This window comes from Panicum hallii, chromosome 1 (assembly GCF_002211085.1).
Source record: "Panicum hallii strain FIL2 chromosome 1, PHallii_v3.1, whole genome shotgun sequence".
NCBI classification, from domain to species: domain Eukaryota; kingdom Viridiplantae; phylum Streptophyta; class Magnoliopsida; order Poales; family Poaceae; genus Panicum; species Panicum hallii.
In genome coordinates, this window is record NC_038042.1 from 10,719,737 (window position 1) to 10,734,089 (window position 14,353).

A 14,353-nucleotide genomic window follows, 5' to 3' on the forward strand; every position below is an offset into this window, starting at 1 on the left:
GAGGAATAGAAGGACCACTTCATCACTGTTGGGTTATGCTGAAATGGAGCAGATCTAAATTCTCTAAAGAATGAAAGGTTGATTATGTGAACAACAACATTTCAGAATGCTTCAACAATTGGATTAAAGATTACAAGGACCTTCCAGTTGATGATCTGATGGATAAGATTAGGGAGAAGATCACAGAGAAGATTTACACAAGGCAAGAGATCAGCTAATAGAATGGAAGGCCGTATCCTGGTGAGTGTGTTACATGAGTTAAACATGAAGAGCCGAGGGCTGCATTATGAAATCTTGAGGATTGGTGCAATGTCAGCTGAGAGAATAACGAAAGAAGGGAAGAATTGGAGAGTTCCTGTTGACATTGAGAAAAGAACATGTGGATGTGGAGAATGACAGATTTCTGGTAAACCATGCACTCATGCAATAGCTCTGTTTGGGAAACTAAAAGAACTTAACATTGAGAACTTTGTAGATGACTACTATTCCGTAGAGAGGTTCAAAGCAGCTTATCAGTTTGTGGTCACTCCAATGGGTGACAAGAGTCATTGGCCAAAATTTGACCTGGGGTTTAAAATGATTCCTCCAAAGTTGGAAAGGCCTCCTGGTAGACCAAGGAAGAAAAGAATAAAGGCTAGTGGAGAGGCAGGGAAAAGAGGCCCATATCAATGCAAAAAGTGCTTTCAGTTTGGACACATAGAAAAAGGTTGCAATGCTACTCAAGCTGAAAAGAGCTTCCGCCACCGCGTCCCAAAAAAACAAAAAAGCAAAGGTAATACATGATGCCTCATTCATATGTAATGCAACATTTTCTCTGCCTAACATATGGTGTGCCACATAGAAAATCCAAATCTGAAGTCTGAAGTTGTTGAAGTAGTTGAATGCTGAGCCATCCCAAAATGCCGCTGATCCAAAAGTGATGTCCAGTCCAGGTGTAACAACAAGAAGCATGTCTTCTCTTTCTCCAACCAGCCCAGGTCCTACAACAAGAAGGATGGCATCCATCTCCCCTGGAGGAATTAATCGAATGCTCATTATTAGCTAGATTTATTAGCTGCCATTCTCTATTTTGTGAGTGAATTACCTGTCATTCTCTATTTTGTGAGTGAGCATGGCCGTGCAAGTGGGGGGCTTTTGTGCAACTCTATGTGGTATAGCTATTTTGCCGCTATGCAACACTATGCCAGATTGTGGTACTTCTATCGTGATCTTGTCATAACTTGTTTTTTGATGCAGTTATGGTACTGAAATGACAACAAAGTTGTGTTATATGTGCCAGAATCTTGTGTTACATCGCGCTGAAATTTATGTTCTCTTACATCCTGTCTTAATATTGCTAAAATGGGGGTTGAAGGGCCATTGTATTACTGCTGGAATCAAAGATTGATTGTAGCCATACAGTCGTTTTCTTAGTAAGGGTACAACGGTCACAGTTAACTTAGAGTTAACGAGAATGGTAGGCTGCCAAGAAGTGTCTTCTTTTAATGGTATATGTCTGAGATCTTTTGATGGTATATATCTTGGCAAAAAAAATGATAGTTGGAGGGTGTGCAGTACCGACGACGATAATCGGATGCGACAATCTCTTGGATATGAGCAGAGCCAGTAGGCTATAAAAGAGTTGATTGGGAGAATAGTCTCTTTGGATGGGCTAAAGTTGAGTGCTAAACTTTATCACTTATATATTTGCTAAAGTTTTTAAATTTTTGCTAAAGTTTAGCTCACCTTATTACCTTATTTGGATGAACTAGTAATAAAGTTTAGCACTTTTGGATATTAGCACTTGGATTAAAACATCTTTTAAAATACCCATGGAATGATCTGACCTTATGGAGCTTGTGCGGAGCTCGTCTCGTGACATTTGTTGAGGTCCTTGATGAGGAGCCTGTGCGAGCTCGTCTCGTTGAGATCTTGATGGGAAATCTTGGCTCCTATGGTAGGGAAGAAATATGTACCCAGAGCAGAAAGTGCCAGGTTTAGGGGTGGATTTGGGCCTAGACCTTAGGGCCACTAGCCCTAGGCGTGGCCAAAAAAAACTCCCTATACTCCCTTTAAATTTTTCGGCCCATTGATTGAATGAACAGTGTGATTACATATTTATACATTATGAAAGGTAGTGTGGTTACATATTTATACATTATGAAAGGTAGTGTGGTTACACAACGTCATCGTCATGAATATTTATACATTATGAAAGGTAGTGTGGTTACACAACGTCATCGTCATGAAAGGGTATGTCCAAAAGACATGTCTTCAGCTCTCTTTGCGAAAGGTTCAGACCTTTCCGTGAAAGAGTCTATCTATCTATCAAGAGATATCTTTCTACGAAGAGTTACAAACTAATTGATCACTAATAAACTTAATTCTAACAACAGAAATAGCATCTAAAATTATGTATTTTATGTGTTAATTTTGTTATGAATCGGTATGTAGTCTGGTACGGATGGTTTATACACTTAAAAGTTGGCTCTAGGCGTGAAAATTCACCGGCTCCGTCACTGGCTAGTTTCGTTTGCAGGAGCGTCCTCCTCCAAGAAGACAGGCCCATTAAACTTCTCACGCGGCTCAGCACCTGTAGCCCACCAGGCAAGCGTCACCATTGGAGGCCTCCAAGAGAAATGCATTATGATCTCAAAAGTACTTTAAAAAAATGAACATTCAACTAAAAACATCAAAATAGTCATGTTATTTCCGTCAAATTTGTTTCTCTTTTCCTATGTTGGGATAGTTTCCTGTTTTGACAAGTAGAAATTTTTTCTCACTTTCTAATGGTAGCCAATCCATTAAAAAAAGCAGTCTGCAGTCTGCAGAGCTGTCAGTTAACTGAAGACGGCCGGGAAGTCAATTAACTGAAGTCTCCGCAGGTGATGGCTTCAGTGTGGCGCCTAACTCTGAACTTTGTCTGAACTTCTGCGCATCGTTGAGCCTGACACGAAAGTGACTACCTGAAGCCCTCCCCTGTCACTGTAACAAACAGAGTTACTGAATCGAGGGTGAACTAAGGGCCTGTTTAGATGATCTGTAAATGCAAAATGGTGTAAATGCAAAATAGGGGTGTAAAACTTTACAGGCCCGTAAACGCAAAAAACCGTAAACGCAGAATTTTCAAAGGAATCTTGCCAATTTAAAATACTAAATAAAGTCTATTTACAAAACTTTTTGCATGGATGGGCTGTAAATCGCGAGACGAATCTAATGAGCCTACTTAATCCATGTTTTGCAACAGTGATGCTACAGTAACCATCCGCTAATTATTACTTAATCATGGATTAATTAGCATCATTAGATTCGTCTCGCGATTTACAACCCATCTGTGCAAAAAGTTTTGTAAATAGACTTCATTTAGTACTTCAAATTGGCAAGATTCCGTCGAAAAAAAATTTACGTTTACAGGACCTGAATGCAAAAAAAAATACGCCGGTCCGTTTAGATACGTAAAGACAAAAACGCCGTTTTTGCAAAATAAAATTTGCCTTTACGGCATGGATCTAAACACGCCCTAAGTTTGCAGCGCAGATCACCGAGCCAAGCAGCAAGCACATTGCGGATTATCACAAGGTTTTTCCTTTTTTTTTATAAGGGATTACCACAAGGTTAAGCAACAATCACGAAGTACAGCAAGTTTTTTTTGGGGATAACAAGTACAGCATTCCCAAAGATTTGAGTTCCTGTTCTTCGATAGAGTTTTCCAATCCAATGTGACAAAAGTGACCAAATCTGTTTAACCCAATCAAGCAATAAGATTACAACAAACATCCCCTCAAAAAAAAAAGATTACAACAAACGCATCAACGCCGATTGATCGATCCATTGACTTCTAAAGTTTTTTTTGAAGCAATGGCTTCTAAACTTATTGTTTTCATGTGTTTTTTCCTTCTCTATATCAGGCAAAGAAACCAAACAAGCACAACAAGCAGAGCACCGAGCCGAGCTTCGCCGCCGCTTAGCGCCTCCCGCGCTTGGGCGCGGCGTCGTAATCGTCGTCGTCCTCATCATCGTCGTCGAATTCGTCAAGATCCTCGTCGTCAAAGTCGCCGTCGAACTCCCCGTCGCTGCCCACGGCCTCGAATTCCTCGTCTTCATCCTCCTCGCTCTCGCTCACCGCCCTGGCCGCCTTCCGCCCCGCGCCGCCGCTTGCCGCGTACCCGCGTCGGGCGCACGGAGCCCCAGCCATCGTAGTAATGGGCTGCATGAGAAATCTGGAGCTGGTGGCGGCCGCCGTCGCCGGCTGCCAGAGAGGGGCGAGGACGAGCGCCGGGCTCGGGGAGGCCGCCGCCACCGCGGCTGTGGCGGCGAGGCGGCGGATGGCGAGCGAGGCGGCGCGGTGCATGGCCATCTGGGCTGTGGATCGAGGGGAATGAATGCAGCGCGGGCGGGGTGGGGTGGCGGCTAGGGTTTAGGAGCGGGTTTTAATGAAGCCGGATGCGAGAGAGGCTGCAACTTGAGGGAAGCTTCCAGACACGCAAGGAGGGTTCGCCCTCTCGCGCTCGGTCGCCCGCCGCCTTCGCCCATCCGCGCGACTGCGCCATGCCGGCCGGCGAGCTGGTCCTTTCTTTTGTCTGTTTCTTCCGGGCTTGGGTTGGGCTGGTACTGGTATTGGGCCGTGCATCAATCTAGTAATGCTGCCGATATATCTAGTAGCGCATCAATTGGGCCGTTTAAAGTTTACGGAATCCCTACTACAATCTCTAACATTCTGAATGAGTATACTTAGTGTTAGACACCAAAATTTGGTAAGCTTCTTAGAGAATTCAGTCAAAAAAATCAATCAACCAATAAAAGTTTATCCAAAACAGACCAAGTTGAAGAAGGAATCGTGAAGACCACATCATAGCAGTTTAGATTAATTAGGTTTCCTTTTATCTTTAAGAGAGTTTGTACCGTGTCCAACCAGGACTAGTATTCACCTACGGGTATAAATAAATATGTACACCCGGGATCATTGTACTCTATCTTTCGATCAATACAACACAACTTTCATCGCATCGCCACCCTCATTTTAGAAGTTTTCATCATCGGTGGAACTTGGCACCTAACGCGGGGCTACGTCGCTTCGATCTCCGGTGATTGGGGTAAGTCCTACATTCCGCTGGCCCTGGCAATTGTATTGACTATATTAGTGTTATTTAAGCCTACATCATTTCGATCTTTTGGATTGCTCTGGTTCGATTGGTATATTTGCCTACCAGTTATCGATCCCTATCTATCCGTAAGAATGCATCGTTTGACCTCTTGTCAGATCTGATAGAACCACGGTTATCTTATCTTGGTCTTGTTTAGGTCTACCGACTTATATCTTTTGAATCGGTTGATAAGCTGCTAGCTGAAAATTAATTTCCTTCAACTGAGTTAGTTCTTATTAGCCTGATAGTTTGTTATCTTGATCTTATTTGAGCGTTTTTTGCACGTGTATCTTGTCGTAGCTAGATTCGTCGGCCTATAGCCTTTAGTTTATCGTCCTGCCGCCAACGCTATCTCGGTTAGGTCCGATCTGATTGGTGGTGATGGTAGATTAATTTTTATTGGCTTGGTGGTTCTTTTGCGACAAGATAGATGTTCAGTAACCACTACTGTTAGTCGATGGTTTTTATTAGGTACTAGCCGATAAGTTATTTTTACATCGGATTTCCAACCGATATACGCTTTAAACATCGAGCCTGAATTCAATATCAGCCTATTGGTTCATCAGATATATAGCCGATTATTTAAAATCCTATCGACATCGGCTCATCGGCCTATCGACTCTTTTTATCTATGTTATCAATTGCATAATCAAATTGACTAATACGCCGCGAATCTCAAGATTTAGAACCTGCACTGGAGTTTTTTTCCTAGACCGCAGTGTTGCGTGCGAGAAATCATCGTCCAATCGATTTTTTGGTGCCAACACTTAGCTTAATCAAGTTCCTTATTACTGTAATAGTTTAGGTAACTCGAATCCAGCTGAAGTCCATATCAATATTGTGGATGCAACTCCGTCTGCATTTCTTGGCGCGGAGGACGGAGGTGGTCCGGATCGGACGTGGTCCACCACGAGCTCCCAGTGATCGATGTTGGTCAAACCAGTGGCCGGACGAGACGTCCTGCAGCTCATGGAGATCGTTGCCAACTGTCGCTGATGATGTATCCGTTGCGTGCCCACCGGCCGTCGATCCGAAACGGCGGTGGCCACAGCTGGCCAGCCGAGCCGAGCTGGCCAAGAGGCCGGCCGGTCAAGGAAGACGCTCAGGCTGAGCTGGCCATGCATGCATGGTGGCATCGCAGTCGCAGCTGCAAAATCGACGAAGAACGAACGTGACGTCACCGTACGTGCGGTGATCGGGCCCACCAGTTCGCAGATCCCATCTGTTGTGTCTTTTCAAACTTTCTTTTGGTACGTTTTCGCTTCCGACTTTGGGCCGGACAGCGAGATCCATTCGCTGCATGGCTGGTGAAAAGGAATCCAATGCAGCAGCACCACATGCAGATGCACTGCAGCAGTGGGCCTAGCTAAAACTGGCACGCGGGGGCCCAGTACCGCGGAAGAGCACAAACCAGTTAGGGCCCGAAAACAACACCACACGGAGCACCTGGCCCCACTCCCATGGCAGAGGTACGTACATACAAGTTGCTATCGAAACTTACTTCTGAAGTTTATGTTTCAAAAAGAAAACTTACTTCTGAACTAATAGTAGTTCCATTCACTAAAAAAAAATCTTTTTTTTGCGCATTTATCTCAAAAACAATTTACATACATGCACGAATGGTTTGATGTGTGAATTGGAACAACCGCTGATTGTGATGAATAAATGTTGCTGAAATTACCTGGTCTATTGATCGACCATGAAACAACAAAGAATTAACGATTGAATTGAACCAAAACTGCGAATAATATACATGTCCTCACACTGCAAATGAATAATAATAATAAGTACATGCAAAAATTTATAGGCTTACATATACATACATGTCTAACCGGCCTGCATAGGAACAGGTCAATCGAGCGAGCAACAGAAACATTGTGCATATATCCAAGAACAACGAATGGTGATGACAGAGCATGGTTGTACGCGGGGCAGGATCTCTCTACCTAGCTAGCTGTGGGATGCAAGATGAACCTGAACCCTAGCTAGCTAGGCCTTGGGCGTCTCCTCCTCGGCCTTCGCCGCGGGCTCGGCTGGGGCCGCGGCTTCCGCCGCTGCCTCGGCCAGCGCCGCCTCCGCAGCGGGATCTGCGGCAGGTGCATCGGCAGCAGGGGGCGCAGTCTCGGCTGCGGCGGCGGGCGCAGCCGCCTCCTCTTTCTTCTCCTCAACGGCTGCCGGAACCTCTTCCTTCTTCTCACCGGCCGGCGCTTCCTCTTTCTTCTCCTCGGCAGCGGCGGCGGCGTCCTTCTTCTCGGCTGCGTCCTCGGCGGCGGCGACGGCCGGGGCCTCCTTGGGCGCCTCCTCGACGGCGGCAGGTAGCAGGGAGGAGACCTTCTCGAACGTGGCGAAGATGGGGCCGGACAGCAGGGCGGGGCCGACCTTGGAGATGCCCTCGCTCACTTGCTTGGCGCCAGGGAACTCTGATCATCATCACGCGCGTGTAGCAGCAGCTCATCAGTAATTGAGTACAGTGCAGGTGTATCATGCAACCAACAGTTCATTGATGTGTGTCGTGGCTGTATGGCCGTATGGCTGGCTGGCCTACTACTCACCGATCTTGGCCAGATCCTCGAAGAACTTGGTGATGGCGGCCGAGTTCTTCTTGATCCCAGACACCTTGCTCCTCTCCTTGATCAGAACCTGCGATTGTTCAGACACGTACAGAACAAGTTTCAGTCCCTTAGATTCAGTGCTACATATATCACCTTGGCTTACTCTGGCAACGTACGGCCGGAATGCGTATGCACGTTGCAAAGATTTCACGGGGAAAAAAAATCAAAATATTTTCAAAGAGACAACATGATGAGTATGCACCTTGAGCGGCGCAGGAACAGACTCGTAGATCTCGACGACCTTAGGCTGGAGATCCGCCTTCTTCTCCTCGAACTCGCCATTGATCCCCTCCTGCACAGGTAGCCACAAACAATGTCAATGTCATCATGCATCATCCCTCCACCTCGCGTTGCAGGCAGGTGTGCGGCAGGAATGATGGTGGCGAAGACGACAAAAATCGACGACGACTGACCTTGGACTCGTCGAAGGACTTGACGAGCTCGGCGGCGGCGGCTGCCTTCTTGCCGCCGGACTTGGCGAAGACGACCTTGATCTTGGGCAGCACCTTGGACTTCCAGATATCCATGGCGGCCGCTCACACGCGAGAGGCAATCAGGCAGAGGAAAGGACACGACAGCTACGGCAGGGAGCAGCAGCAGCAGCAGCACAGGCTAGCAGCTGGCGTCTATGAGTGGCTACAGATCATACGTGGGGTGGACGCGGCTGCTGTGGCAGTGTTAATGGCGGCCAGGGTACGCCGCCCCCGGTTTATAGGGCTCGCCGCCGCCACAAGGGCTCCGGCGCTGCGAGGGATTTGCGGGAATGCCACTGCCCGCGCCAAATTATTGGGCGGGGGGCGGAACGACACGGCCAGCAGGGCAGAGGAGAGCAGGGGTTAGCGTGATTGGCGCGTGATGATGAGGAATTCTGAGGGTGCCTGAGATTACCAAATTGTCCACGGATGGGCTCTGATCAAATGATAGGCTGGATCAGGAATGATCCAAGAGCTCTTCCTTTCTTTTTTGTGACATCATTTGTTTTCTATATATATTTCGGCGATAAAAGTTTGTGTTTGTGACTGTTGCGGTCAGCCTGCATTGCTTCCAATGCCACCAAATGTTAGGACTCAAGGCTAGCTAGGGCTGAATCAGCAAGCAAAGGGCGAGATTCTTGTCACTGGTGAACGATGTGGCGAGTGGTAGAATAAGCAAATGATGGCTATCCAAATGGCAATCTGGCTGAATGTTAGGAAAAATTATTTTCACCCAGCTTTGATGAATAAGTGTAATAAGCGTTTTCAGAGACGGGACTCGTCAGTCGTCAGTTCTCTGCCCACCCAACAACCCGTCAGTTCTCTTGTCATCCTAAAACCTTTCTTTCAGCTTCATACGGGCAGCGTACTCTCCGATGAAACGACTAGAAAGTACACAGAAGTAGATTCTTTTTTTTTCTTCGAAAATAAACACAGAAGTAGATTGACAGGCACGTCACGGTGCTGTCTTGAGCACGGGGATCCGGTAGCTGTTTTCCTACCTGGCTGGTACCTCTCTGGAGAGCTCAGCGGACGATCGACGGTGGCAGGGCCGTGAAAAGGGGCAAACCCAGGGGCAGGACCGCGGCCCAGTGGCAGGCACCGCTTCGCTGGCGCCGCGCTGCCAGTCGCCCGTTGGCAGGTCCCGGAGCCGGACCCCACGCCACGGTGTCCCCAAGATTTACGCGGGATACGCGCGAGGCGAGCCGCCTGCAACGGCGAGCTGTTTTTTTTCCTTTTAAGAACTGACGGACAGGGCCCGGGCTTACTTCGGACCCACGCGGCAGCGACGGGCGACGGGGCGCCGGACGGAGCGCGGGGCCATCAGGTAGAGGCGGCAACGGTCGTGCGGACCGGCCGGTGGGGCCCGCGCCGGGAGGAGGGGAGAAGACCGCCGGCGACGTGGCCTCGCTGGCGCCGCCAGCGTGGCGCTCAGCTGCCGTGTCCCCTCCCCCCGCTTCCGTGCACGGCTCAGGATCCTCGGCTCGAGTGATTCGGAACTGTTTAATGGGAGTCCCGGTTCTCTGCTCTGAACCCGTGATCTGATGTTTCTGAATTTGGGATTGGGCATTTCCAGATGCTCGTCGCCGTGATCTTGGCATAAGTTCCGGCCGAAACTGGGAGGATCAGACGGGCTAAAAAGCTCGGGAGATACTGATCTGAAGTGTCTCTTGTTCGTGGCCAAAAACGAGTTGTTTACTCCTGCTATTACAACCTAACATAACGAAAGGCTAGCTATCCATGCATGTTCGTGCTGATCTTGTTGCATGAGAGTCCCATGACATCGTTACCCTCTGATGTGTTTGCATTGTTACTCAAGCTGGTAGACGGGAGAGGGATTCGCTGCATGCTTAGCCAGCTCTAAGCTGGTGGCGGTTACCAACGCACGCCCAGGCTAATCATGAGGCGTTAGCTTATACTACTAGTATATAATGAGTGGGTTAGCGGCATCATTAGTCCTAATCCAGCTCCACACCTCGCTCTGTATGTTCTCCTACCCACCGTATAGTAGTATATGTTTTTGGCTGGTCGGCGAATCGGCAATGATGTTGTATTATTGTTATCAACTCCCGTACGCACAGACGACAGTTGGCATCTGCGTGAGCAGCAGCTTGGATCATTGGACTCTGCTTCTGCATGCACGCAGGAGAGAGCTGAGCCAGCCAGCTATGAGCTACCCCAACCTCAACTGTCTTTGGCGCATTCGCAGACTTGCCCTTGGCTGGACCGAGACCAATGCTCGTTAGTCTGGATTCTGCAAGCCATGCTGCGAACGAATATTCCGTGCTTGGGCAGAGATTCGGTACTGTAATGTGCATACGTGATACGCCGCATCCTGCTGTAGCCATGTCTTTCATATTTTGTACCCCACCTCCGTTATTATTTACATGTCGTATTAGGTTTGTCATAAACTAAAGTTAGCAAACGTTGACAAAGTCTATAGAAAAATATAACAGTATCTATACTACCTAACATATGCACTATTAACGTATACTTCATGGCGGATTCAATGAAACAAATTTGATATTGTAAATGTTATTATTTTTTTCTATAAATTTGGTTAAAGTTGTTCAAATTTAACTTAGAACAAACCTAATACGATATATAAATAAAAACAGAGGGGCCAAATAGAGTACATTTCGAACCCTTAGCCCAAGCTCGCGTTGTATTCCAAACATTGTTTCTCTTCTTAATACAAAGTTGCCGATTAAAAAAAATCTTGCCAAAAGAATTTAGTCCCAGATCCGAGCTTGGCTGGGGGTAGAGATTTGGTACTGTAATGTGCATACGTGATACGCCCCATCCTGCTCTCGCAATGCCTTTCATATTTTATACCCACTAGTACTTTCGTATGGTCAAATAGAGTACATTCCGAACATTTTTTTAAATTTTATACCCGCCAGTACTTGCCGGAAGAATTTAGTCGAAATCCGATTGTGCACCAGAAAAATTAAATAAAGTCTCTGCAAAAGCTTTAAATCATCGAAAATCATTTGGTGCACACGGCGGCAGGTGCCCAGCCTGACGCCACTAGCATCTGTTAACGGAAAAGAGTGCGTGTGGATGTCAGTACTAATAAAAATCTTTCTATCCAGTTGCCTGTCCATCTCCATCTTCTGCTCTCTCTCTCTCTCTCTCTTATCACCAACATGAATCCAAAAGGAAAAATAAATGACTAAATCTACCATTCAACACTAAGAAGAAAAGAATCAGCACAATCTGATAACAAACAATCTGAAAAAACCAACATAGTACTTTTGCAAAACATTTTTGCACATTTGGCTCATAATTTATCCCTATACATAAGCTAGATCTATTCTTAGACTTTTGAACAGGAGACAAAAAAAAAGAAGCAGCAACAAAAGTTCCTCATGATTCCCAGAACTTTGACCTCTGGTACATTAATCGTAGATGTGATTCTTCACTCCAATACAATTTGGAATCAGCAGAATCAAACTGAAACAACAAATGTCGAGATTGATTGAAAACTTCTTTTTATCCATGGCAACATGTTACAGGAGAAAATCAATCCAAATATCAAATCATTTTAGATAGAATTTCCGGTCGTCCTCTTTCCATTCCATTCTTGTTGATGAAATCTTTGTCAAAAAAAACTGACAATAACAAAGAAAAATTTCCATGCATCTTTGCATCTATCTGACAAAAACATAACTTGTCGATAAGAAAAGTGTTCAGAAAACATCATTTGTGATTGATAATAATAAGAAAAAGGATTCAGAAAACATCATTTGTCAATAGGAAAAAGTGTTCAGAAAACATCACTTGTGATTGATGACAATTGAATAAGACATGACATACATTTTGTAGAAAAATTTCATTTTGTGTTCGGAGCATGAATCATTCTAACCAAGAATCAAGAAGAAACAAGAATGAAAACAGATTATCTGACAATAAAAACACAAGTTGAAACTTGAAGTTCTGAATCTGATAAGAAACAATGACAGAAGGACAATAATTCTGTGGCTATTCACAATGCTTATGAGACCAAAATATGCATCAACAAAAAAATTGAAGGAGAGGATAAGAAATTTAGATGGTGCACATTCGGATGCACGGCCCTCTTGTGGCGCTTGTGCTGGCGCGGATCAGCACCGCAGCTCCCGCTGCAAGAGAGCGTGTGCTGCTACTAATTGCCGGCAATGGACGTGCTAAAATGCGAGTTGCAGCGGAAGCGCCAGCTCCTAGACGCCGACTTCGGCGGCCGCAAGATCCTCCGGCGCGCCGAGATCGAGGCACGCGAGCTCGAACGGGTGTGCGAGGCCGAGCGCTAGCGCCTCCTCCAGAAGAAGCTCCAGGATTCCCACCCAGGAGCCTCCTGGCCGTTCCGATCCTCACCCGGCTCCTCGCCCACCTCTGCCGCAGCCGACACGTCACCGGCGGAGAATGGCTCTAGCGGTCAGGCGGAGCCGCTCTCGAGGGACGAGGTCATCCGGCGTCTGCGCGTGCTGCGGCAGCCAGCCACGCTCTTCGGCGAGGATGACGCCGCGTGCTCCACGACGTGCTCTGCTCGAGGACCCCACGACGCAGCAGGAGGCAAGGGAGGAAGGAGGAGAGGGGAAGCTAGTCGTGGTTAAGGCTGGATATCGAGCCGGCTCAGCTCAATATCAGAGCAAGCTAAAACCTTGGCTCGGCTCAGCTCGTTTGCCAGCTCGAGCTGGCTCGTTTAGCTCGTGAGCCAGCTCGAAAAAATGACAGCAGCCAGCCAGCCACGAGCCACCAGCGCCTTGCAATGCAGGCATGCAGCAATGGCAACAATTCAAATATGCAACAATCCAAACACAGAGCAATACAACATATGCATAATGAGTTGTGAGCATAAATCCATAACAGCAAGTGCCAAGTCTTCCAGGTCCATCCAATTCCAAGCAGCCATCATAAGAGTTCAAGTTCAAGAAAGAGTACAGGAGTTTTGGAGTTCACACAAACAAAAGTACATGCAATCCAATACATTCCAAGCTAAAAGTTAGCAGCCAACGACAACTTCTTGTTAAGGTGTACTCTCCTCTCCATCTCTCCTTGACTCCATCTCTCCATGGCCCCATCTCCATTGGCCAAAAGTAGTCTGCAATTAACATGAGAAGAGTTCAGCAATTATAGAAATGTACAATTCCAAGTGGAAGGTAATGAGTAGCACATAATGGAAATATCATGGCAGCATACGTGTACACAGTACACAAACATGGCAATACTAAGTTACTAGTTGCTTGCGACCACGCATTTTGGAAACTCCACGGACTCAATGTCACCATCATCACCTTCTCCCTTAAAAAAACAGTCCAATGTTAGTATCACATAGCACAAATTAACAATAAATAAAATTAGTTCGAGATGAGCAGCGCATGTTCGCATACCAAAATAATAGGAGAACTCTGAGAACCCCGTATCCAACTAGAAGCAAAAACTAATGCTTGAACTGTTGATGGCTTCAAAGAGCTCCTATAATCATCAATAATTCTTCCTCCTGTGCTGAAAGTAGACTCTGATGACACACTGCTAGCAGGGACATCCAAGAACCTCTTTGCCATACTAGCCACCATGGGAAATCTATGAGTGTTGACCTTCCAATAATTCAGTAAGTTGAAGTTCTTCTCATCAATGGAGACATTTGCTTCATCTAGATAGATAAGTAACTCAGATTTTGAACTTTCTATAGCACTAGATTCTAAAAAGGTTTGAAATCCACTAGGAACAATAGATGCCAATGAGCTGCCAGTATCTTTTGTAGAATAGGATGGTTGAGCATTGTTTGGGTTAGTTCCACCCATCTTGCGGTGATTTATGATCTCATATTTCTTGTACAACCTTTCCAACTCCAAATCAATGTCCTCTATCTCTCTTTGAAACCTTGAGGTGTTATAAATCTGAGCAAAGCACCATCTAATGTACCTCATTTTGAACCTAGGATCAAGGATTGTAGCAATAATCATGACATTATTTCTTTCCTCCCAATACTTATCAAAATTTTCCAACATCAGCCATACTCATCACATATCCATCACCTGACCTTTGTGCCTCTTTCAATGCAATCTTTACTTGAACTATATATGGATAAAATACATTGGCAGTGGGATAAGTAGATGCTGAAAATGCGGTTGTTGCTCCTGCCATTGTTCCCAATATTGGC

At 46.2% G+C, this 14,353-nt stretch overlaps 3 protein-coding genes across 3 annotated transcripts; 1 reads left to right on the forward strand and 2 right to left on the reverse strand.

Annotated features, from left to right (window-relative positions):
• The first annotated feature begins 407 nt into the window (after positions 1–407).
• LOC112895810 lies at positions 408–1,237 on the forward strand. The gene is made up of 2 exons (XM_025963804.1): positions 408–747; positions 878–1,237. Exons 1-2 carry the CDS (start codon positions 532–534, stop codon positions 1,043–1,045), a joined length of 384 nt encoding a protein of 127 aa, XP_025819589.1. The 5' UTR covers positions 408–531; the 3' UTR covers positions 1,046–1,237.
• A 2,455-nt stretch (positions 1,238–3,692) lies between these two features.
• Positions 3,693–4,524, reverse strand: LOC112875065 (phosphopantothenoylcysteine decarboxylase subunit VHS3-like). Its single transcript, XM_025938758.1, has one exon. The coding sequence runs from the start codon at positions 4,334–4,336 to the stop codon at positions 3,944–3,946; it is 393 nt and encodes a 130-aa protein (XP_025794543.1). The 5' UTR covers positions 4,337–4,524; the 3' UTR covers positions 3,693–3,943.
• Positions 4,525–6,823: 2,299 nt separating this feature from the next.
• On the reverse strand, positions 6,824–8,510 carry LOC112903719 (plasma membrane-associated cation-binding protein 1-like). The gene is made up of 4 exons (XM_025972945.1): positions 8,149–8,510; positions 7,938–8,027; positions 7,676–7,763; positions 6,824–7,543 (listed from the first exon to the last, which is right to left on the reverse strand). The coding sequence occupies exons 1-4, from the start codon at positions 8,260–8,262 to the stop codon at positions 7,113–7,115; spliced, it is 723 nt and encodes a 240-aa protein (XP_025828730.1). The 5' UTR covers positions 8,263–8,510; the 3' UTR covers positions 6,824–7,112.
• Positions 8,511–14,353: the final 5,843 nt, after the last annotated feature.

What these genes read in the sequence shown, in the direction of transcription:
- LOC112895810 (XM_025963804.1), top strand. Translation starts at nt 532, where the DNA reads ATGGGTGACAAGAGTCATTGGCCAAAATTTGACCTGGGGTTTAAAATG. An exon ending in AAAAGAGCTTCCGCCACCGC is followed by an intron (nt 748 to 877) that starts GTCCCAAAAAAA and finishes TTGTTGAAGTAG; the next exon opens with TTGAATGCTGAGCCATCCCA.
- LOC112875065 (XM_025938758.1), bottom strand. Translation starts at nt 4,336, where the DNA reads ATGGCCATGCACCGCGCCGCCTCGCTCGCCATCCGCCGCCTCGCCGCC.
- LOC112903719 (XM_025972945.1), bottom strand. Translation starts at nt 8,262, where the DNA reads ATGGATATCTGGAAGTCCAAGGTGCTGCCCAAGATCAAGGTCGTCTTC. An exon ending in AGTCCTTCGACGAGTCCAAG is followed by an intron (nt 8,028 to 8,148) that starts GTCAGTCGTCGT and finishes CTACCTGTGCAG; the next exon opens with GAGGGGATCAATGGCGAGTT. An exon ending in CTGTTCCTGCGCCGCTCAAG is followed by an intron (nt 7,764 to 7,937) that starts GTGCATACTCAT and finishes GAACAATCGCAG; the next exon opens with GTTCTGATCAAGGAGAGGAG.